This window comes from Bos indicus x Bos taurus, chromosome X (assembly GCF_003369695.1).
Source record: "Bos indicus x Bos taurus breed Angus x Brahman F1 hybrid chromosome X, Bos_hybrid_MaternalHap_v2.0, whole genome shotgun sequence".
NCBI lineage: Eukaryota > Metazoa > Chordata > Mammalia > Artiodactyla > Bovidae > Bos > Bos indicus x Bos taurus.
Genome location: NC_040105.1, coordinates 44106219 through 44131638, shown reverse-complemented (window position 1 = coordinate 44131638; position 25420 = coordinate 44106219). Strand labels below are relative to the sequence as shown.

Below are 25420 nucleotides of genomic sequence, written 5' to 3'. Positions count from 1 at the left end.
AGCAACTGAATGTTGAATATTTTCAGCATGAAAGATGTATCAACAGAAGTAATGCCAAGAGATTCTGTTCTAATATCTGTAACTTCATTTTTATTTCATCAATTTTTCAGATATTCTCCAATTTAAAAAATAAGACTAATGCTTAGCAGGTCTGATAATGACAATTATTAGATCATTTACAGTTGAGAATAATTGGCATCTGAATATAAAAATATAATAACCTGACCCCTTGTTTAAATATAACTTGCTAATTTGGGCTCTTATTTGGGCAAGTCAATTAACCTCTTTGGGAGTCAATGTCTCATCCTTGAAATAGGGGTCTGAATCCCAGATGTGAATTCTGTGATTTTAAGTAAAGTAGGAAAGCACATTATTTCTATCAACACTACCTTGACACTTATAAACAGCATCACTAATATGGTTGCTTCTGAAACTTTTGATATATAAGCAAAAAAGTATTTATGGATAATAGTCACCACACAATACAAAAACGGTTTCACTGTAGTGTTGAAGAAGACACTAAATTCCCTGATTTTGCCTTGAATACCGTGAAGTCTTTCATTCATATTAACACAACTGAACTTTCCTTATAATTTACACGTTTTCTAAACTCATGCTAACGATACAGTAAATTCTCACAATTTTTGATTTTCCTATAGTTTGCTATCATTACTTGGAGTTGTTTGCTAAGTTCTCTTACTCTCCTGTGGATCTTAGAGGCTCATGTTCTTCATTTGAATAGAGAAGTTAGACTAGATGATCTGTATGGCACTTTTTAAGCTCTAAAATTTGGAGACAATGAAAACACCCTACAGAAAAGGAAATGGGTTTAGCAACTGAATGCTGTTTGAAAGTAAAGGTCTTATCTGTTTTATGCATAGTCTACTCAGTGCTTAGGACAGTGCCAAACATGTAGTAGATGCTCAATAAATATATGACTATGGAACCACTAATATTTAAAGTATGATAAACTATAGCATTTTGAATTGCAATTCTTGGGTGTTTAACTTATTTATAAACAAAATAATGCTTTAAGAAAGTCAAAGCTAAGGGGTGTGTGTGTGTGTGTGTGTGTGTGTGTGTGTGTGTGTGTGTGTGTATAGCTATGCTAGGAGAGAAGCAAGTAAAAATTTATAACATGGCAAAAACAGAGGGCATATAAACTCAGGCTTTGCTGCTAGTTCTTAAACAGTACCTGCTCCTCCGTTTTTCCCTCCCTGTGTCCCATACACTTCATCTCTGAAGACACTGATCTAACAAGTTTTTAAAGCAGGGCTTCACAATAAGGTCTTTTTCACAGGAAAACAACGCCCACAACTTGGCAGATACCTTTGGAGATTATATTATAGACTCCACTAGGATCCCAAATGGGAAAATACACAAAAATAATACAGTAAAAATGAATAAGTAATTAAAAATAAGAACCAGACAGGGAGCATGATATTAGATACTTGGCACATATTATACCATTTAAGATTATACCATTTAAGGCTGGTGCAGGAGGCACTATTATCTCCACTCTACAAATAAGGAAACTAGGGCACTAGGACCTTGAGAAGCTGATACTATAAAGCTATTTTTAAGTAGTTGGACTGTTGTTGTTTAGTTGCTCAGTTATGTCTGACTCTTTGAGACCCTAAGACTGTAGCTCGCCAGGCTCCTCTGTCCATGGGATTTCCCAGGCAAGAATAGTGGGTTGCTATTTCCTTCTCCAGGGGATCTTTAGGACCCAGGGATCAAACTTGTGTCTCCTGCCTTTGATGGGTGGATTCTTTAGCATTGAGCCACCTGGGAAGCCCTATTGTGCTAGGGGTTTGTAAAAGCAAAAAGTCTCAAGTTTCCCCTCACTATCTTACACTGTATTATTGTCTTTCTGGTCTCCTTTCACATCTTCTTACCCACGCCCCCACCCTTCTCTTTTGAAGATGAGGTTCTCAATCAGCACAGTTCTCCCTCCACAAATACAGAGCCTCGGTTCTGTGGAGACTTACTCCACTCTTTACTCAGCAAATGAACTTTTGGTTCCAATGCTACTACTTTGGCAGGTAGATTGAAGTTTATAATTTATGCAGTTAATAATTTATAATAGTTTCATTTAGAAAAAAAGGTAATATATGACTCTTCTGCAAGAAATAAAGGGTTAGAGCTAAGGCTGCTAAGAATAAGTCCCATGCCAACAGTATTTTGCTTCTGAAATCACAGCTCCAGAATTTTTATTTTGTGAGATACAGGAATCTAAGAAAACCAACAGATCTATTAATCTGATTTGACAATGAATAACCAAATTGCGGTTTCCCCTTTGCCCTTATGTTTTTTACTGAACAGTAAAATTTTTTGTTCCTTCCCATTTTCAAAAGGTAGTGGTTGGAATAGAAGAATTGAGGGAGACAGAGGCTCTTCTGGAGTCCACAGCAAAGAGCAGGTCCTCAAGAAGGAATCTGATTTAACTGAAGGGCAGGGGAAAATAAATAGAAAATAAAGAGATTTAAGGAAAAGATCCTAGGAAAGATACACATATAACAGTCAAAATTTGACTTAACAGTAATCTGTTCTGCTTTGAATAATCCCAGACTGATTTTATATGAAGACAATGTTTGAGTGTATTGAGGAGCTAAAAAGTAAAAGTCAAATAAAATCAGGGTTGCAGTTTCCTCATTTTAGTTTTATGGAATTATAAGTTTATTGCATAGCAATTAAGAATTCAATTTGTTGAACCTATCTATGAAACAGATTCAGACATGGTGAACAGATTTGTGACTGCTAAAGGGGGAGGGGGAGGGGAATTGGGAAGGGATGGACTGGGATTTTGGAGTTAGCAGATGTAAACTATTACATATAGAATGGATAAATGACGAGGTCCTACGTATAGCACAGTTAACTCTATTCAATATCTTGAGATAAATCATAATGGAAAAAGACTGCAAGAAAGAAAGTATATATGTGTGTAACTGGAACTTCCCTGGAGGTTCAGTGGTTAAGACTCCATGCTTCCAATGCAGGAGGCGCGGGTCTGATCCCAGGTTGGGGAACTAAGATCTCACATGCTGAAAGGTATGGCTAACTACATATATATAACTAAACCACTTTGCTATATGGCAGAAATTAACACAACACTGCAAATCAACTATATTTCAATAAAAAAATTCATTCTGTCAAAAAGCAAAATAATAAGTCACTAGCAAAAAGTTAAAGAAGATAAAAGATGCTGTTTCAAATGCATTTTAGGGATGGGGTCAGAAATTTTAGCATTTCAGGAGCTAGAGAAGTTGGGAATCAAACTTCCCTTTGACTTTGCAAGATCAGTCAGGATCAATCTGGTTTTAGGACTAATGTTTTTAGTTGTTTGAATAAAAGATTACACAAAAAGCAGGGGCTATTAAAGGCAGATTTGGCTTGGAAGAAAATCACAAGAGGCTGACTGAGGGCTGGATGTATTTGAGGTTATAGAGAAGAACATAATCCAACCAAAAACCCATTGGGCAAAAATGAAACCTAAAGTGGGATGGAATTTTAGAAAATGGCTTGCCGTAGGCGATAGAAATGAAAATATACTTGAAATATTACAATAAAAAAACTGAAGACAATGAGGACAAATGATTATACACAGTATATTCATAAATCAATACATTAGGCAAAAGACAGACAGACTTAGTATGTCATGGATGCTAAAAGGAGAGGGAAGTAGAACTCTCAAAAGTTTTCATAAAGAAGTTGCCAATTAAAAAAAAACAACAAGTTGCCAATTTAGATGAGACAGGAAGGAGAAGTGGGAGGAAGGCACCTTCCAGGCAAAAGGAATTCCATGAGCAAAGGTAGTGTGGGGATTATTTAGGGACGAAACAACGGTTCTTATGACTTTAATCTTGGGATGAGGTTTCTGGACTAGGAGAATAAAGGAGTGAAGCCAGAGTGGTATTAGATTATGTTAAAGTTAAGAAAACACTGGGATTACTCTGACATTTTGGGGGTAATCTAAGGTTTTCAAAGTACGTTTTCAAATATTGGTGTGGAGATAAGAAGCAGCATGGTTTAACTTGGTATGGCACTTCTAAAGTCTTTATGGTAACAATCTCTGCCACTAAGAAGTAGATGATATATAACTTTTAAAAGTATACCAAGAAGTACCTTGCCTTGCCCAATCTGTCTTACTGAAAGAGCCATGTAGGCAAAGTGAGCCAAAAGGTAAGCCCTCAAAACTTGCCACGTGTCACTCCAGAGGTTAGATTCACCTAGACAGCAGTGAGTATCTAAATGTCAGGAAATCATCTAACAGTTTCATTTAAACCAACCACATGGCTGAAAATCAAGGTCTCAGTCAATGAAGAAATGAATATCTTAAGAATTTTAAAATCTCAGAAAAAACAAGCATGAAAGCAAGTATGTGTTAACCATGAGAATGGAGAGCTTTTGGATTTTTTAGATTTTGTTTGCTCAATGTTATCACAAAACACTGTATGGTTAAATATAACCCAAGGACAACAGCACTAGAATCTATGCTATGTGGCGATACCACTTACTCAGTTATTAGGCCAATAATCTATGACTGTAGAAATGTAGAACACCTCATATATTCACTGAAACATGGGAATCAAAGGAAAAAGATAACAGTTTGCTTTAATTTATACTCAAAAACTCAGTGCTAGTGATAAAGTATATATTATATAGATAACAGGGTAGATAGGATAATAATCTATAATATGTGTGGGAAAAAAAGGGGAAACAAAAATATTATTAGTTCTAAAAGAGATCAAATCTAGACTAGGGTGTCCCTAACTTGTCTGGATCATAGAATTCATCTAGATCACTGTGAAAGAGATTCCCAGGGTTCTTCACAGAGCTTTGAATTTACTTATTAGGAAGAGAGTCTAGAAATGAATTTTAATAAGGGTCTCAAGTGATTCTTATGATTAGGCAAGTAAGAACCAATTGAACCTCCTACTTCATTAGAAACAATGTCTAAAATCTGTTAACAATATTTTTCAGCAAATCACCATGTTTTTATAATCAGAGCCATAAAAGATCACAGAGAAAAAGCCACAGAAAGAGCATAGATTCTGGAGCTAGACTGCCTGGGTTCATACCCCAGCTCTACACATAAAGTCTCAGTCTCCTCAAATGTAAAGAGGGCACATCTAACCATGTACTATTATGAGTACATATGTTATATACATGCTTAGATTAGTGCCTAGAAGTTAGTGATCAATATTTGAACTTAAGTGAAAATTTTCAGTTGTGCTAAAATAATTATTTAAAGTCTATTTTTTTAATTTGAAAAAATTGTGCAATGAATGCCAACTGAAAGTATAATAGTTATACCTTAAAGAACATAAAACAGATCATTTAAAAGGTGTTTGTATAGATATATTTTATATATCCTATATATATATATCCTATATATAATATATATGTCCCTAATATATTTTAGAGGATAATAATATATATTAACATGGAAAGACAGTCATAATTCAGTGAACTGAAGGAAGAGTTCAGTAGCTTTGCTTTTATTGTCTTTCTTAATGGACTTCTTTGTGTGGGCACTGGTCTACTTTAAGGATAGCTAATGGTTCAGAAAACTCAACAGCTAACACCTTAGCAGGGATTACCTATCAGCCAGCTAAGAAGATACACAGCCAGCTAAGAGATTCAAATGTGTATCTCAGACTCCTTTTCTAAATAACAGAACCATATATCCATCTGGTGGTTACATTAAAAAGATTTCCACTCAAACATCGTAAAAGGAATTAGAGTTCTACCTGCCTAGAGCCAGCCAAGCTGGTAATCATCACTTCCCACATCTAACCCATTTATTCTTTTCTTCCTTTACTCCCAGTTTCATCAACAAGAATAAATATCTCACTGCATGGCCCAAGCCAAAACCCCAGAAATCCTGATTCCCCTCTCACCTCCACCACTCAATTAATCAACACATCTATTTTACCTTCTATACTTTGTCTTCCATCTTATATGAAATATAACAAATACCTTCTAATATGCCTCTAAATCTTCTGCCCTCCACTGAGTACTTATCTTGCTGGCAAGTGATCTAACATGCAAATTTGATTATTAAAAAGATTAAAAATTCTAAAGGCTTCTCATTAGCAGCTGCTGTCAATGTTAAGTCTACTTGACATGTTTAGCAACAGAATTTTAAATCTATACTCTTTAGCTGATATAAATGATCCAGTAGGGCTTAATCCTGAGAGACATTTCAAAGTTTAGTCTAAAGAAGGAGAAACTAAGCTTGCTTGCAGTATATGGGGTATGTGGAAAAAAGTTTATGTTCATTAAAACAGTGGAAGGAAACCAAGAGAGATGTTAATGCACTAAGCTTCCACTGAAATGTTCCTAAGGAGTTAGGCTATGAACTTTTCAAGTCAAGTTCAATGCAGTATAAAATGAAAGAAGTAATCAAGATAATGAGTATTCCTCTGACTCACGCCAGTGTAGGAGACATCTGGAAGAATGTGAAGGAGAGTATGAAGATGACTGTATTTTAGAAACACAACTAGGATGTAGAAATTTTGATTTACTAAATGACTTACTCAGATGAATGACTTTATGAAATTGCAAGGCTCCAAAAGACTCAACTTGAATTTAAAAGTATAAAGAAAAAAGAAGAATGGTACTGACTTTAAAAAATAACTACAGGTAATTCATGTTCAAAATGATAACAAAGGATTAGCAGGTGACAACAGAAGAGAACATCACGTCCCATTATTAATCACTTGGTGCAAATACAGTTCATAATTTTTTATAATCCTACAATTTTTTCATAAATTTTTCATAAACTCACTGGCGTTGAAACTTGACCTGGGGCTTTTTAGAGTTTTTACTTAGCTCATCAGAGTGACTATTTGTTTTACTGTAGAAATATTAATGTATTTGATTCCAGCATACTGCCACAAACTGGTGGAAGGGTAAAATAAACACACTGTATTATCTTTCTAAATCCAAAGAATTCAGAATATCAAAACGTATTTGGTCTAAGGGGTTTGGGATAAAGCACTATGGAGCTGTAGTACTACTTCCATGAAGCCTTTTCTAAAATGTTCCCCTCTCTAAGAAGTTCCTTCCTCTGTGCTCTCCTATGGTTTTTATTTTAAAACAGTATCTCCATCATTAAACCAAAGATCATGTATTTTTAACATTTTGACTATTCCCATTATTTTAAGCAGTCTGAGAAGTGATCAGATCCTTCTGTCACCTAGCATGATACCTGAGTTCCAACTCAGTTTATAGATTAAATAAATAAAAGATGAAAAGAACTGGGTAGAGCTGAGTGAGTGTATACGAAGGCACAGGTAAATTTTGCTTAGATTCTTTATGGTTGGGCAGACTTACTATTTAACCATGAAAACCTAAAAATCACACATTGTAAGTTCACACTATTTAAGAATTAAAAGCAGTAACACAAGGAGAAAGTTAAGAAAGAACATCTTTGCAAATCTTTTCCATTCACTTCTTACATCTAGCAGATATTTTTTCTTTGAAAACAGCCTACAATTCGTATCATCAAATGTACAATGAATCAATACATTACTGAAAGATAATTCAGAGGAGGAGAAAGGTGGGTATAAAAATTGCAGTTCACAGTAAAGATGGCTTAAGATACCTAGTGGTAAAAATAAGTAGAAAATTCAAGCACACATCTAAATAAAATGGAGAAATGGCTGACAAGGGAAGTGTGGGTCAGATACAAGGTACAAATGGGGATTTGAAAGAAAGTTTGTGTCTGCACCTTTGTATGTGTAGAATAGTTTGTTGTTGCTGGTGGACTCAGCAAGAGAAGTGACAGGAGCATATTGAGGTAGAAAGGCAAAATACTGTGGACGGTGGAGTGAACAGGAAAGAGATGAAGAAAATGACTCAAAATAGAGGGAAGGAATTATAAGGGAGAACCATTTCTTAAAAATTGGTATAGCTCACAAGCCAGTGCAAGTACTACTTTGTTTGCTGGCAGAATACTAGATTTGAAGAGCAAAGCAATGATGTGGATACAGTTTTACCGTGAAACTGAGCTTGTGGGAAAAGACTCCCTCTCTATTTCTGTAACAATACATTCTCTGTGTTCTCTTCCAACCTTTACCTAGTTCTCCTATTTGCTTTTCTTAAATAGAAGTATTTCCCCAAGTTCTGTCCCCAACTCCACCCCTCCCCTTCCTCTCAAGACCATTTCAAACCACTAGCTAGAAGACCTCCTAGTCAGTCCTGACTTGGCTCTCTGGAATCCTGCATTTCCTACGGCTTCTGATAAACCAGCTTCTATACAACTATTTCACTGGTTCTTCAAACCTGTTACTGTTTCAAAATGAAGCTCCATGTCACAGATACATGCAAGTAGTTTTTATGTAAGACAGATATGGGCTTAAATCTTGGCTCTAACCATGACCATGGGATGCAGAGAGGCACAGCTGAAATACAGACTGGGAACCATTTTGCTCAGTGCCTGGCTAAGGATCAAGCTCAGTTTACTAACTAACATTATTACTAAACCATTTAGAACCCAGAATTGTATATTATCAGCCAGAAGCTAATTCCATTTAACTACCAGAAACATCTTTATGAAACTCAAACTAGATCTTATTAGGTAAAAACTTACTCAAAGCTCTCCAACAGAAAAAACTTAAGTCTGGCACACAATACGTGATTTGCCACTAAGAACTTTCTACTACTCATCACACACATTGTGCTCAAGCCATAATGTACCATCAACTGTTTCAGCACATACACACAAACACACACACAGTAGAGTTGTATCATACAATACATACATTTCAGAGAATTCCGTGGTGGTCCAGTGGTTAGGACTCCAAGCTCTCACTACAATATACATATTTCAACTTGTGCAAATACACAGTAGGGAAGTCAGGAGGGAGGGCAAAGGAGGTAGGTGTTAGGGAGAAAATGAGAGCAGGAGGAGGTGAAGATGTCTAAAGTGAGTATGAATTTACCACCTCTAGACAGTTGGATTTCCTCTAAGCTTCTCACAATGTAAGCAGCTTATCATGCTGAGTAAGATTTCAGAGTTAGTGTAACAGGGCCTCTCCACGAAAGTTAAATATTTTGCCTGGTGCTCTACTGAGGAAAAGAGATTTATTCCCTCGTTTGAGGAAAACATGACTGTGTTGGACCAAAGGAGACATGGTACTATTTAATGGATGAAGTGAAGAACCTTTCTAATGGTCCAAGAGTTTGGTCTTAAATTGGCTTTAGATGCTATACTTCTATCTTCTCCCTGCATCCACGTCTTCACCCTTCACACAAAATATCTGCCTCCCAGAATACATAGATTGCGCTGACTCTGTGGGGCTGGAAAGTATTGAGTGGATCTGTTGTGTTTCTTTCAATCTGTTTATTTTACGCATTATCTTTTACTTCAAGACAGGAACTATGCCGTGTGTGTGTGTACGTGTATAAATATATATATATATATATGTGTGTGTGTGTGTGTATATATATATATATAAATATATATAAACACTCTCAGTGCCTAACCCAGAACCTTACATATAGTCAGCAAATACTCATTAAATAAAAAGAAAGTACAAATGAAAGAAGCAGTGTTGGCTAGCAAAATCCCAAATGTAGGGAACTGGGATCAAATGATAGGTAGATTAGACCAAAAGGCAGAGGAGTCAGAGATCAAACTGCCAACATCCTTTGAATCATAGAAAAAGCGAGAATTTCAGAAAAACATCAACTTCTGCTTCACTGACTACGCTAAAGCCTTTGACTGTGTGGATCACAACAAACTGGAAAATTCTTAAAGAGATGGGAATACCAGATCACCTTACCTGCCTTGTGAGAAATCTATATGCAAGTCAAGAACCAATGGTTTCAACCGGACACAAAACAACAGATTGGTTCCACATGGGGAAAGGAGTACGTCAAAACTGTATATTGTCACCCTGCTTATTTAACTTATATGCAGAGTACATCATGCAAAATGATGGACTGGATGAAGCACAAGCTGGAATCAAGATTGCCAGGAGAAATATCAATAACCTCAGATATGCAGATGACACCACCCTTTTGGCAGAAAGTGAAGAACTAAAGAGTCCCCTGATGAAAGCAAAAGAGAAGAGTGAAAAAGTTGGCTTAAGTCAACATTCAGAAAACTAAGATCAGGGCATCTGGTCCCATCTCTCCATGGCAAGTAGATGGGGAAACAGTGGAAACAGTGGCTGACTATTTTGGGGGGCTCTAAAATCACTCAGATGGTGACTGCAGCAATGAAATTAAAAGACGCTTACTCCTCAGAAGGAAAGCTATGAGCAACACAGACAGCATATTAAAAAGCAGAGACATTACTTTGCCAATAAAGGTCCGTCTAGTCTAAGCTATGGTTTTTCCAGGAGTCATGTATGGATATGAGAGTTGGACTACAAAGAACTGACTCATTTGAAGAGACCCTGATGCTGGGAAAGATGGAAGGCGGGAGGAGAAGGGGACAACAGAGGATGAGATGGTTGCATGGCATCACTGACTCAATGGACATGAGTTTGGGTAAACTCCGGGAATTGGTGATGAACAGGGACGCCTGGCGTACTGCAGTGCATGGAGTCACAAAGAGTTGGACACGACTGAGCGACTGAACTGAACTGAACCCAAAATATAATGAGTCACTTCCAGTCTTTAGAGCTGTTACATATAAATGGTTTCCATACTGTACCATCCTTTTACCTTTAGTTGATCTGAGTTAGCCTCTAGTTTATGCCCATTTTCAACTTACTATTATCTTGGGTGACTTTACATAATTTTTTCTCCAAAAAGTAACTTCAAACTTACTCTTCAGCAAAAAAGACCAATCTGAGACATAATAGGATAATCCCACTACCAATCACATTTATAGAGTATGGTACCTAAGATCCAGCATTTTAAAGGATTTGTACATTACTTGCTATGACTTGTTTTTTGTTACCTTTTGTCTCCCCCTATCACTTCTGTCTAGGACTAGATAAACTAGTGTAAATGATAAAGGAATAAAATAATACACAGCTACACAATTTTTGTTTGAATAATATTTTAGATTTGGGTTTGAAATCACTTTAAGAAGCTAGGGTTGTTTTCAAAAGACAATATTTTGAAAACAACACATGCTGGCCAAATTAATACAGCTGTAGGAGAAATACTTTAAGGTAAGTACTATTTTAACAAAGATGAAGACAAACTAATTTTATTAGTGAGTATAAAGCGGTGTATTTCAAAACGAGTTTTTGAGATCAATTCTTTAAAGATACTGGTCAAACAAATACGTTTGGGAAATACAATACATTATAATCCTTTTCCCCCACTCAAAAATTATACCAACCCTTACAGTCTCTAAAACATTTTACCAAAAATTAAAAAAATAAAGGGCCTGTTGAACTTTATGTGATGTGAAAGCATCTCAGCCGTGTCCGACTCTTTGCGACCCCACGGACCCATGGAATTCTCTAGCCAGAATACTGGAGTGGGTAGCCTTTCCCTTCTCCAGGGGATCTTTCCAACCCAAAAATAGAACGAACCCAGGTCTCCTACATTGCAGGCAGATACTTTACCAGCTGAGCCTCAAGGGAAGCCCATTGAATATATAATCCATTATTCCCATATTTCTTTGACCAGAGTTCCCCACCTTTTGGGGTTAGAAGTAGTAGTGGTAGAAAATACTCTGGGGAAACACTGTTATATAGCACTGTTTGAAAATATTACTCCTAAAAAAATTTATAAGGTAGCTAGGATAGAAACTATGATAATAAATGAGACGCTTACTGGGATATATGTATTCATGTAACTTGTATTAAGTGTTTAAAGCAGATAAGAAAAGGGACAATTATAAGATAGATGATTTAATTAAAATTTTTTTAAAAAATTAAAATTTAAGCCAAATGCCTATATTAAATGCTAATTTTCTGTACCAGAAAATATTCTGATGCCATTCCCTCCCTCTGATACTAAGTGTAATCTTTCACTATTAAAACTAAATTTCTCCTAGGTATTGAGTGGTTTCAGCACAGGTTTGTGAATCTACTGGTTTAGAATTATTTGTGCCTTTGTTCCTCTTTGTACCACAGTGTACTATTTTGAAGGGAAAAATACTTTTAACATGTGGATTCTCTTATATTATGTTTTGTTAAACATCTGGACCATTTTGTTTTGATGTCAACATAATTCTATGGGGCGGGACAAAGTACTGAATAGTTAACACTCCCCAAAAAGAGAGGGACTACAGCAGTTTTAGAAAGCACTTACTTAATCATTTCAAAAAGCTTTGGATCTGAGACCTTGATATTTCGTGCCATATTCCAGGAAAGATGAACCATGGGTACTATTGACTTCACACTTTGCAATTTGTTCCATTCGTACCGTTCCACTGCCAATTTATATTGGCAGGCTAGGAAAAAAAAAACAGTTATAAAGCAACTCAAAGTACCAAAGATATGAAGATAACCACTATCACTTTCTTAGGTGATACCATCAACACCAATTCTAAAAATTGTACAATATTACAAAAATATTTTTAAGGTTAAAAAAAAATAATTGTGATAATAGTAGTGATCATGTAAAGAGTGCTTACTATAACTTTGTGCCACACACTGTGCTGAAGTATTTCACGATATTATACCATTTAATCTTTGCTGTTATCTTATTAATTTTATCATTTCCATTATACAGATGAAGAAATTGAGGCCCAGAGAGGTTCTGTAACTTGCCCAAAGTTGCAAAAGCCAGGTTCTGGTCCTAATCCAGGTTTTCTGGCTTGGTAGGCCATAATCTTAATACTGCCTAAAGGCAGGCATAATTCAATTCATAACATAATAGGGCTAAATATACATGACATATCAGATAATGAAAGATTTCAAAGACTGCATAACCACTGTACTTTGCTTTCTCCCATAAAGGGTTTCCTTTATAAAACAAAATCAGACACTCTAAAAAATTACTGAAATTATCTCTTTCTTGTACATAAAACACAAATTTATCATTTGGTGAGATCTACAATCTTGGATTTCTATTTGTTAACTTACTATCTTGTACTACAAGTTAAATTTTTACTCAAGGAGACATTCTTCATCTGATTTCTAGTGAGCTACATTCCAAGAAAAAAGAATAAACTCATCAGATACAATCCTTTATGAACTAAAGTGTTTTTCTTAAAGTCATAGTCTAAAATACCTGTAAGTGGACCAACATTCCAAGCAATGTTGTTGCACCAGCCAATAGCCTGAACCCAATGCACAGTGCCTGCATTTATCCAGACCAAATCTCCAGGTCGCTGAATAAACCTATATACCGGAACATTTGCTTCATAAAGATCTTCAAGGTTGGGCCACCAAGAACCCATTAGGAAATTCAAATTATTTCTGAAATAAGAAAAAATATTACAAATGGATCAAGTACTTTAATAAGCTCCTTACATGACTGAAAGACAATGTCAGAAGTTTTAAAAAATACGGTTATTCATTGCACTGAAATGTACAGCTTATACAATGAGAAACTGTAGTATATAAAGTGAGTGAAATTAATTACAGTTAAGTAGTGGATTACTTATCTAAATATCAGTATTACTACCTTCAGTTGATTTTTCAAAGATCCAAATGAAATCAAAACCTATTTTAAGTAACACTTACATACATTAACCTTTAATTTCATTTCACTAAAGTCTATTTTGATTAAACCCTTTTCCTTGGTGCACCTAGAAATCTCTAAAAGGCAAATGGAAGGTGGGGTTGGCATCAAGCTATTTAAATCCATAAACAGGAACTCTATGGCACATACAAATTCATTTTCGGAGGAAAAGTAGAAAAGAAAGCAGAAATGTTCTCTATTGCTGTTTTGAATCCTAAGCAAGAAAGGAGGATAGCATATCAGTCTCTGTACAGTTTTGATGACTGATTGACTAAAATGATGCAGTTAAAAAATGAACACTCATACACATGCACAAATATTGATAACAATCACCAACACCACCACTATACTTTAGAAACAACACGTTACTAAGCTTTTCCTTTAAAATCTGGCTTTTAATTCTATTTCATCATGATATGAAATATTTTTACAACTACAGTTTAGAAAAACTTGTCTGTAAAGCAGAATACGGTTATAAACAAATCCTAGCCCTACTTATCCCATGTGTTGTTGTTTTAAAACTGGAGAAAACTTTCTATTCAAAAGCAAGCAAGCAATCAACACCATCTAATAATCAATAGCTAGGGTAAAAAAACAACTCAAGCTAATAACAACGACAAAAAGCCAAGTATCTTCTCTATCATATAGTCAAGTGACTGTTATTTCATGACAAATATAAAGTCATAAAACAAACTATACAGATATGGTCGAATCAGTTAATATTACAAGTAACAATCCTTGTATGAAACAAAATTACACTGAAATGCAGAGGTAGCAAGTGGTATTTCTGAAACAGTTAAATTTACCTAACTCTTCAGACTTTTTTATTATCCCCATGTTCAAGGTTTTTAGACATCATCTGCCTATTCCAATTACCTATTCCCAGGTTACCTCTCCATTCAGATAGAAAAGAACACTAAATCCTAAAAATAGTCAATCCTACTCAGAAATAATGAAAAACAATCACTGTACTGTAGCTACAACAATATACTAAATAGTATCTCAAAGTTTAAGAAATATAAATATTTCTGAAGCACCATAGGGATTTTCTGTATGATACAGTTCTTTCTCTGCTACCACCAGACTGCTGGTCCAGTAAAGATTAAAATGGATCAGGTTATTTCATAAGAGCATTTGACTCTTTAAAATTCCACATCTTGAGCTTTCTTACAATTAAAGGAAACCTATATAGTAAAGAAAATAAAAGGTGATTACCTTCTGCTTGTATATAAAGAAATTCTGTCATATTATGGTTGTTTTTGGAACTATATTTATATAGTATATATATTTATATATATACATTATATAGAGTAAAAATGTAAACTATATTTATATTTCATACTAAATCAAGATATTTACAGCAAGGATCTTTTAACCCAAAATTTGCAAACTGTAAGTCAGTATGTATAATAGGTGTATAATTAATTTTCAAAGTCTTGCATATATAAATGTTTTAGGTGGTTTTCCCTCTCTTTATCCTACGGGGCTGGAGAGGAAATAACACCAAATATATGTATAATTTATATTTTTAGCTATAGTAATTTTCCAATTTTATTACAAATGGAAAAAAAATCAGGATCTTAAGTAACGGAGTAATTTTTTAAACAAAATAAGACAAATAATTAAATTTAAATTAATGAAAACAATTCCCAAGTACCCTTTAACAGAAGATAATTAAACAAAGAGTTTCTAGGAACTAAAGGAAAGGAACATTTTCACTATGTGAATTCTTTCAAATCTAGGTGACAAAATCCGAAGCTATTGTTTAAATCTTCTAAAATTGCTTTATAAGACAAGTTGCCAATGTAGTTTTAAAAAGAATTTGTGTCATGATGATACAGCTAAGAGTAATACATTCAACTTTAAGTTATTAACAACCTCTAAGGGTGCTCAATTATAGAATTCCTTCCATTTCTAAAGCCATTTATCTAAGAACAATGTTTCTTTTCACATAAACAAGTATTTATTATACATCAACTGCTTAATTAACCCAGTAAACAACTCAACTTTCTACCCATTAAATTCAAGACTATCACTACTGCATGAAGTGGTTTTAAGGTATCTTTCTTAAAATACTCCCAATAACACAAAATAATAGGTTTATAATCAAATCATTTTATACATCAATTTTCTGCTGAATGGTAAGTGAAAACTGCTTACATGCATTAGGATATCCAGCTTAGTAAGTTGCCCTTTACAATAATTGTTTTCAAATAATTATGTTTAATAAAATTCAGTTTGGAAACCTACTTTTCACAGAAGTCATTCAGAACACCCCAGTAACCTTCCGGAACAACAAACCATTCACAGTCACCTGGACCAATATTAATGTTAACTGAACAGAAATTGTTATTTTCTTGATGACCTGAAATGTGAAAAGAAAAAATAATCAGCATACAATAAATTCTATAGAAAAATGTGTCTTAGACATGTTCAACAGAAAATGCTCCTGTGTTATTCAGTTGTTTATCAGTATATGTCAAGTCTTAGAGCTGAGTATGGTCAACTCCTAACTTTTTGAGTAGCAGCTCTGTGGAAGACAACCTAAATCATGGTTAAAAGCTTAGGTTGTGAAGCCAGGTTCCTTGGCTTAGTTATTATGTGACACTGGGCAAGTTTCTAAACCTTTCTGATTCAGTTTCCTATAAGATTAGGCGATAATGATTCCAGTAAGTCAATGGGTTGTTCTGAGGAACAATGAAATAAAGACTGCTTTGAATACTGCCTAATACATGGTAAGTAATAAATATTAGCTATTACTGATATTATTACCACTTCTTCCTTGTGAACTAATTCCCATTTCTCACAAGTAGCATTAGGACATCAGTAGAGAGGCAAGATGTCTGATTTTCAAACTGTATGCAGTGGCAGGAATGGTGTCAACAAAAATGGCCAAGGAGGGAACTTGGGGAACTCGCCAGAAATACCAAACAATAAAAATAACAAAAACACCTGTGAAAACTGTCAGAAGTAACCTCATCAGAAATCTGGACAATATAGTCAAAGGTTTACAGAAACAAACAACTGAGCAAAAGAAAAGTGACTTAAACACAGTAGGACATCTGTATGTCATTCACTACATCTCCATTTCTGCCACTGCTGTGACAGTGGACTTAAAAAATAGTACTGTGAATTCCTGGTGTGAGTGTCCCTGGTTCTGGAGGGAGCACAGTAGATCTTGTTCCCAAAGAATTCTGTTCTTCTGTTTTGTCTACCCTGCAGTTTCCCCAAAAGGCTGACAGAAGAGAGACTTCTCGTTCTCTCACCTACCTCAGAGCTCTATCAGCACAAGTATTTCAATGCAGGAGGACCTCCCAGAACATTGCAAGACTAAAGAACAAGCTAATGCCACCAAGGGCAAAAAACAAAACAAACAAAAGAACCACCTGAAGCAAACAACAGACATCCCAAACGCTTGGATGGAAAAGCTGGGGAGTGAGATTTCATAGGAATAAAAGGCTTTGAAAAGTTCCTCTGGATACTGTAGAATTTAGAAGCCACATGCATGCCCAGGGCAAGAGGCATTTAAAGAAATCTGTCATATCACTACTGAGATAATTAATGGAAAGGACATTTCAGTGCCCATATATGACAAGGAATATAGTCTTTGTAAAAACAGTGTGACTACTACATATAAAAGGGATTCCATGTGGCTCAGAGGGTAAGGGGTCTGCCTGCAATGTGGGAGACCTGAGTTCGATCCCTGGGTCAGGAAGTTCCCCTGGAGAAGAACATTGCAACCCACTCCAGTATTCTTGCCTGGAAAATCCCTTGGACAGAGGAGCCTGCTGGGCTATAGTCCATAGGGTTGTAAAGAGTCGGACATGGCTGAGTGACTTCACTCTCACTACATATAAAAACAGATAACTAATGAGTACCTACTGTATAGCACAGGGAACTCTACTCAATACTCTGTAATGGCCTAAATGGTAAAAGAACCTGAAAAAGAACAGATATATGAATAACTGGAAAAAAAATGTGGAAAGTCACTAAATGAATAAACAACTATAGCCCATAACAAGCAACAGTAACAAACCTTAGAAAAGAGAGGAGAATCTGATTTCTGCTAACTGCCACAACATAATATTCAAAATGTCAAAACACTAGCTGAGCACTATGCTAAAGGGACAGAGGCTTCAGAGACCACATTCTACAAACACTCAAAAAATCAGTTTTCAACAAAACTCATGAGGTATGTAAAGAAACAAAGTATGGTCTAGTTATAGAAAGAAAAAAAAAAAAAAAGAAATTAACAAAAGGTATTCCTGAAAAGGCACAGACACTGGACTTCAGAGACAAATACTTTCTATCAACTATCTTAAAATATACTTAAAGAGTTAAAGAAAACCATGTGCAAGAACAAAAGGAAACAAGGAGAATGATGCCTCAACAAACAGATTATCAATCAGTTCACATCAGTCGCTCTGTCCTGTCCGACTCTTTGTGACCCCATGGACTGCAGCACGCCAGGTTTCCCTGTCCATCACCAATGCCTGGAGCTTACTCAAACTCATGTCCATTGAGTCAGTGATGCCATGCAACCATCTCATTCTCTGTCGTCCCTTTCTCCTAATGGCTACTCCATTTCTTCTAAGGGATTCTTGCTCACAGTAGTAGATATAATGGTCACTGAATTAAATTCACCCATTCCAGTCCATTTTAATTCACTGATTCCTAAAATGTCGATGTCACTCTTGCCATCTCCTGTTTGACCACTTCCAATTTGCCTTGATTCAGGGACCTAACATTCCAGGTTCCTATGCAGTATTGCTCCTTACAGCATCAGACTTTACTTCCATCACCCGTCACAACCACAACTGGGTGCTGTTTTAGCTTCGGCTATGTCTCTTCACTCTTTCTGGAGTTATTTCTCCACTGATCTCCAGTAGCATTGTGGGCACCTACCGACCTGGGGAGTTCATCTTTCAGTGTCCTATCTTTTTGCCTTTTCATACTGTTCATGGGCTTCTCAAGGCAAGAATATTGAGGTGGTTTGCCACTCCCTTCTCCAGTGAACCACGTTTCTTCAGAACTCTCCACTATGACCTGTCCATCTTGGATGGCCCTACACGGTATGGCTAATAGTTTCATTGAGTTAGACAAGGCTGTGGTCCATGTGATCAGTTTGGTTAGTTTTCTGTGATTGTGTTTTTTCTGTGTAGTTTTTGTGATTATCAATGAAGAAACGCAAATCACAATAAGGAACGAGATAAAAGTTTAAAGCTGAAAAAAACAAATGAATTCAGTTCAGCAGATGTGACCAGGAGAAAGAATCAGCAAATTTATTGACAGGTCAAATGAAATTATATATTCTGAGGAGAAGAAAGAAAACAATGAAAAAAACCACACAGACTTTAGGAGACCCATGGGACACAAGCATGCACATGCATTGTAGGCGTCCCAGAAGAGGAAGAGAAAGGGGCATTAAGAATATTTGAAGAAATAATAGTAAAAAAACTTCCCAAATGTGACAAAACACATGATTCTCCATATCCAAGAAGCTCAAGAAATTCTAAGAAAGATAAATTCAAAAGTATTCATCCTAAGATAATAATACTGTATAAAGGCAAAGAAAATCTAGAAAGCAGGAGAAGAGAAGTGATTGTGATATAAACAGGACTGTCAACAAAACTGCTCTTTTCGTAATGGAAACCATGGGGTCCGGAAAGCAATAGCTTAACATATTTATGTTGCTGAAGAGAAAAAAAAACTTAACCAAAAAAACTGAACTAAAAATCTGGCAAAACTATTCTTCAAAACTAAAGGAGAATTTTGTCAATCTGCTCTATAAGAAATGCTACAGTTTTTCAGACTGAAATGAAAGAATATAAGACAGTAACTCAAAGCTCTATGAAGAGTAAAGGACTAAGTTGAGGACTCACATTTCCCAATTTTAAAAATTACCTCAAAGGGAATCAAACCCATGTGGTATTGGAATAAAAATGGAGATAAAAATCAATGGAACAGTATCAAGATTTCAGAATTAAACCCATACATCTATGGTCAACTGATTTTCAACAAGGGTGTCAAGGTCATTTGATAGAGGAAAAAAATAGTTTTTCCAACAAATGGTGCTGGGAAAACAGGTTAGCTATATGTAAAAGAATACTGTTGGACCCCTGGCTCATACTGTACACAAAAAACTAACTCAAAATGGATCAAAGACCTAAATCTGAGAACTATAAAAATCTAAGACACAAATTCTTTACAATTTTGGATTTTGCAATGCTTTCTTAAATATGACACCAAAAGCATGTGATGAAAGAAAAAAACTAAACCATTAAAATTTAAAAACTTTTGTACATAAATGGACACTATCAAGAGAATGAAATAATAACCTACAAAATGGGAGGAAATACTGCAAATCATGTATCTGATAAAGAATTAATATCCAAACTATATAAAGAACTCTTACAACTCAACAACAAAAGGGCAATCAACTCAATTAAAATATTAAGAAGGAACTAGAGACAGACATTTTCCCCAGAGTAGATATACAAATGGCCAACAAGCACATGAAAATTAAAACCATACATACACACACACTAAAAGTCAAATCTGCTGGGTCAGCTATAAGAAAAAAATGGAAAATAAGCAATGTACACAAGGATGTGGAAGAAAAATTGGAACCTTTGTACACTGCTGTCAGGAATGTAAAATGGTGTAGCTGTTGTGGAAAGCAGTTTCGAAATCCTCAAAAAGTTAAACACAGAATTGTCATATGACCCAGCAATCGTAATACTAGGTATATAATGAAAAGTATAAAAAAGTATTCAAACAAAATCTTGTACATGAATACATGAAACACTGTATTCATAACAGCTAAAAAGTGAACATCCCAAATGCCCCTCAACTGATGAATGAAATAAACTGTTCTATATCCATATAGTGGAATATTTGGCCATAAAAATTGAACCTCTGATACAATATGGATGAACCTCAAAAACATGCTAAGTGAAAGAAGCCAGACACAAAAGGCAATATATTGTATGATTCCATTCACATGAAACATCCAGAACAGGTAACACTATTATACGGCTAGAAAGAAGAGACTAGATGTTGTCAGGGGCTAAGAGGAAGGGAGAAATGGGATGACTACTTAACGGGTCTGGGGTTTCCTTACAGGCTAATAAAAATGTCTTGGAACTACACAGAAGTCATGGCTACACACCATAGTGACTATATTAAATGTCACTGAACTGCATACTTCAAAGGGTTTAATTTTGTTACATGAGTTTCACCTCTATTAATAAAAATGTAGCTGCTCTTGCCACACTCTGTGCACACAACACCCTAGTCTTCTATGTATCACAGCATAATGTGAAGATAGTACTTGTAATACTACTGTCTCTTATCACAGGTAGATGGCTGGAAGTATTCATGGCATGGACTCTAAGTAAAATTAAGCTGTAATTAAAATTAGAGACGTTGGGATCCCATCATCTAACTAAAAACCTTTTAGGGTAGAACCTGAGAGCATCTCTAGTTTAAAACATAGGCTGATCATAAAGTCCATTAAAGCAGGTAACATATTTATCTAGGTAAATCCAAGAACAAAATGCTTGTCCCACGAAAAAGTATTCAAAGCAATTTAAAAAAATTGAAGCAAACTAATGAACATTTCTTCTAATACTAAGTTGTCTAATACAATAACCACTTAAGATATGGTAATGTGAACTGAGACGTGCAATAACTGCAAAGTATATACTGTATTTCAAGGGGTTGTTTCAATAATTTTGTATTGATTACATGTTAAAAAGATTATTTGGTAATAACTAGGATAAAATTAATTTCATTTTTCATTAATGTTACTATAAAATTTTAAGTCACATTTAAGTCTATTTAAGTCATATATATGACTTGCATTATATTTCTATTGGATAGTACTACCTTAAGGGAATTCTTTAGAAAATTCTTTAAGGTTCCATAGGACACTCTGAAAAACTATACCTTGTATACAAACAAACCAAAAAACCCCCAACATTCTAGACAGAAGTGACAAATAAGTGATCTATCAAGTTTGCTTCCCCCTTGATTTATAATGAATAACTGCATTCTTTGATATAAGGATAATACTATTTGCATAAAATAATTCAAATTGATGAGAGAAAATTTCAGTTGAAATGAATTTTAATAGAATCAATCCAATTCAACATACGTAAGAAAAATGAACTACAGAGAATTCAAATAACTTGCTTAGCATTTACGCTGGTGTCTAAATGACAGAGTAAGGAGTAGATAGATCTTCTACCATTTATTCCAGAACTGTTTCTACTTTATTCAACTATTCATAAAATATCACAGAATTGGGCTTCCAATGGCCTGAGGACACAAACTACAGCCTAATAGTATTAATCCTGGCTGTATACTAGAATTCTCTGAAGAACTTTTATTTATTTATTTTTTTAAAATATGGATGCCCGGCTCTCGATCTCCAGATATTAGTCAACTACACATATTTTAAAAGCTTATTAGAAAAGAATGAGCAGCCAGAACTGGGAACCTCTGACCTACTTTACCCAGAAGCAAGCATGCTGCTGCTGCTGCTAAGTCATTTCAGTCGTATCCAACTCTGTGCAACCCCACAGACGGCAGCCCACCAGGCTTCCCCGTCCCTGGGATTCTCCAGGCAAGAATACTGGAGTGGGTTGCCATTTCCTTCTCCAATGCATGAAAGTGAAAAGTGAAAGTGAAGTCACTCAGTCTTGTCCAACTCTTAGCGACCCCATGGACTGCAGACTACCAGGCTCCTCCATCCATGGGATTTTCCAGGCAAGAGTACTGGAGTGGGGTGCCACTGCCTTCTCTGAGAAGCAAGCATAGGCCTATCTTAAAACAATTTTTTAGGTACAATTCAATGAACAGGTAATAAAGAATGAAGCAATCTGATCTTCAAACCATGGCTACTTCAAGGAGCAAACAGAAACACCTGAGGATGATATGCAGCTTGTCAGCACTGGTAGAACTAAACTCTTCATCACCAACACCCATCCTAATTGTTAAATATTTTGAACATCACCCTCTGAAATTTCGTATCAATCAAAAGGAGCACAAAAAACATGATATATTAGTGCTGGACAGAATTCTAAGTCTAAAACTAACATAACTTCACTTTACAAATGGAAAAAAAAGACCCAGAGAAGAAAAGTGACTTGTCAAAGTGACAAGCCTGCTGCTGTTGCTACTAAGTTGCTTCAGTCGTGTCCGACTCTGTGCGACCCCATGGACTGCAGCCTACCAGGCTCCTCCACCCATGGGATTTTCCAGGCAAGAGTACTAGAGTAGGGTGCCATTGCCTTCTCCGAGTGACAAGCCTAGTTGGTGGTAAAATCTGGACTAGACACCTGGACGAGGCTAGTAATGTCTCCACATCAAGTGCTGTTGTAAACTGTACACTGCAATCCAACAAGGGGATTGCAACATACACTTTCTTTGTTAGATGAAATAGAAGGCAATGGATTAGAAAATGCATTATTCCAAAAAACTGGTTTTGCACTGCCGTAATATAAAACATATTTCTTATCATGATTGTGGTAAAAGTTTAGGACAACCCTGCCACTCTGCAGTAGATGGGATCAAAAATAGTCTTTAAGTCACAGGGACTTCTTTTCCCAGGAATACTCCAATGATCAAGTTTCCAGATTACACTGTTGTTATTTCAGGGATATTACACTTTTAAAAAGATACTACCAAGGGGGGGAAAATATTGATAATCTGAGCTCAGTTCAAGAGTCATATCTTGTAACAGAAACAACTCTACCAGTTTCATTCATTATAAATGAAAAGAATCCAGGTCTCTCTTGCATGGTTCACATTTTGATCAATTTGTGTGTCAAGTGTTAGTTCATAAAAGTTACCTGGTGTTCTGCTTCCTGGAACTTTCATGTATAGTTGAACTGTGTTCATACCCAGTATGGTATGACCAACGTGGCTTAGAAGATTTCCTGCTGATACAACACGCACAAAAGCAGGAAGTTTAGTCAGCTCATGTAGCTGCAATTTCCACCTGCAATAAAAAAACAGATCGAATGAAACCCTGCTATAAATATGTGTAGTAAAAAACTTTAAGAACCTTATGTTCCAATCAGAAAAACAATCAAATCTATAAATATTTTACTTCCTGCAAACAAATCTATAAATATTTTACTTTTGCATAGGAAAACTCTGGAATACTTAAATTTTTAAATTTTGCAAAGAAAACATCCTAACAAAAAGCATAAAAATTAAAGAAAAAAACTGACTTCCTTATTTTTATAATTGTATAATTTTATTTTACAAATATATTTTTATATAATTATAATTTTGTGATTGTGCAACAACATATAGAAGGGTCTTGAAAATGTATACAAGAGTTTTAAGTCAAAGAAAATAATTGTAAAATCTAGCAGAAATAATTTGGCTAAAACCTGCATATTAATTTAGAAAAATGACAAGGAACAAAACAGAAGAGGAAACTAGACAATTCTCAGTCATGCTAACAGGACACCTCTTTGTATCAGTTAACAGAAACACTACTAGAAAGACTTACTTTTTGTCATCAGACAGGTCAATGTTGGTCCCAAACTTTATGGTTTTAAAGGGTCCTTTCCTTCTCCTCCCAGAACTTAGAGAGAGAGACAATATTAGAAACATGCCTTTTAAACAGAAATACTAAGTGGACATTACAAATTACTTACTTATCTGAAGATGTAGATTCATTATCTGAGTGGTCTTTATGGTGACTTCTTTTCTCATTCTCTTCCTGTAGATTAAGCAAAAACAATTCCAGCTTAGTATTTATTCTGCAACCTTTTTACCATACAATTCTTGAAAAGTTTACATACAGATCAATGGTGGAATATTGAAACTAAGTTTCTATAGACCTCTCTCACATGAAAATTTCTTCAAAGACCACATTAAATAGAAAGCCAGGCAAAGTCAAAACTCACTGGGCATGGTATCTAACCCCCTCCACCAGCCACATAGTCTTCCTTACTAATATTCTCCTATAAGGAGAAAAACTATTGATTCTCTATAGAGAAAACCTGTAGTTCCTGCTCCATTCCTCCCCACTTTCAAGAGAGGAAACTTAGGTTGAGAGGCCCAGAAGTGGCAGCCTTGATTATAAATTTCCTCAACTAACAGCTAAGTGCGCATGTATATGTAATTATATATGTATGCAATGCATATGGAAAGGCAGAGGGTAAGATTTTCTCTATTCTTTATTATGGACAAATGTGAGAGTTATTTCTGGGATAAATCTTTTTTCCCTCAAAATGAATTATACGTGAATTATAAACACAACATTAGCAAGTAAATTAAATGCTGGACAAATACAAGAGCTTTTCAATGCAAATATTACTCTTATTTATGATTTCCCTGTCACTGACATGGTATCTTTTTACCTCTGTTCTACAATTTCTGATTTAGGTATGCTGCTGCTGCTGCTAAGTCACCTCAGTCGTGTCCGACTCTGTGACTACATAGACGGCAGCCCACCAGGCTCCCCCGTCCCTGGGATTCTCCAGGCAAGAACACTGGAGTGGGTTGCCATTTCCATCTCCAATGCATGAAAGTGAAAAGTGAAAGTGAAGTCGATCAGTCCCTGTCAGACTCTTAGCGACCCCATGGACTGCAGCCTATCAGAATCCCCCATCCATGGGATTTTCCAGGCACGAGTACTGGAGTGGGGTGCCACTGCCTTCTCCAATACTTAGTGACATTTCTGCCTCCCTCCCTTTAAATGTACATGCTTTATAAACATTTATTAAATTTTTCACATGTATCCAAAGCACACACAAAAACCATTGTTTCTTTGATTATGGATCAATTT

At 35.6% G+C, this 25420-nt stretch overlaps 1 protein-coding gene across 8 annotated transcripts in view; it reads right to left on the bottom strand.

The window, feature by feature from the left end:
* The window catches only part of KDM6A (lysine demethylase 6A), a 179627-nt gene that overhangs the window by 4958 nt on the left and 149249 nt on the right, over window positions 1–25420 (bottom strand). For 7 of the 8 annotated variants that reach the window (XM_027534628.1, XM_027534627.1, XM_027534625.1 and 4 more), the window contains 6 exons: window positions 24285–24349; window positions 24137–24211; window positions 23466–23614; window positions 15859–15973; window positions 13156–13343; window positions 12232–12373 (listed from right to left, as the gene is read on the bottom strand). In XM_027534628.1, the coding sequence (XP_027390429.1) occupies window positions 12232–12373; window positions 13156–13343; window positions 15859–15973; window positions 23466–23614; window positions 24137–24211; window positions 24285–24349 (734 nt within the window). The remainder of the gene's footprint in view (window positions 1–12231; window positions 12374–13155; window positions 13344–15858; window positions 15974–23465; window positions 23615–24136; window positions 24212–24284; window positions 24350–25420) is intronic. The other variant, XR_003509749.1, reaches the window with a different exon arrangement.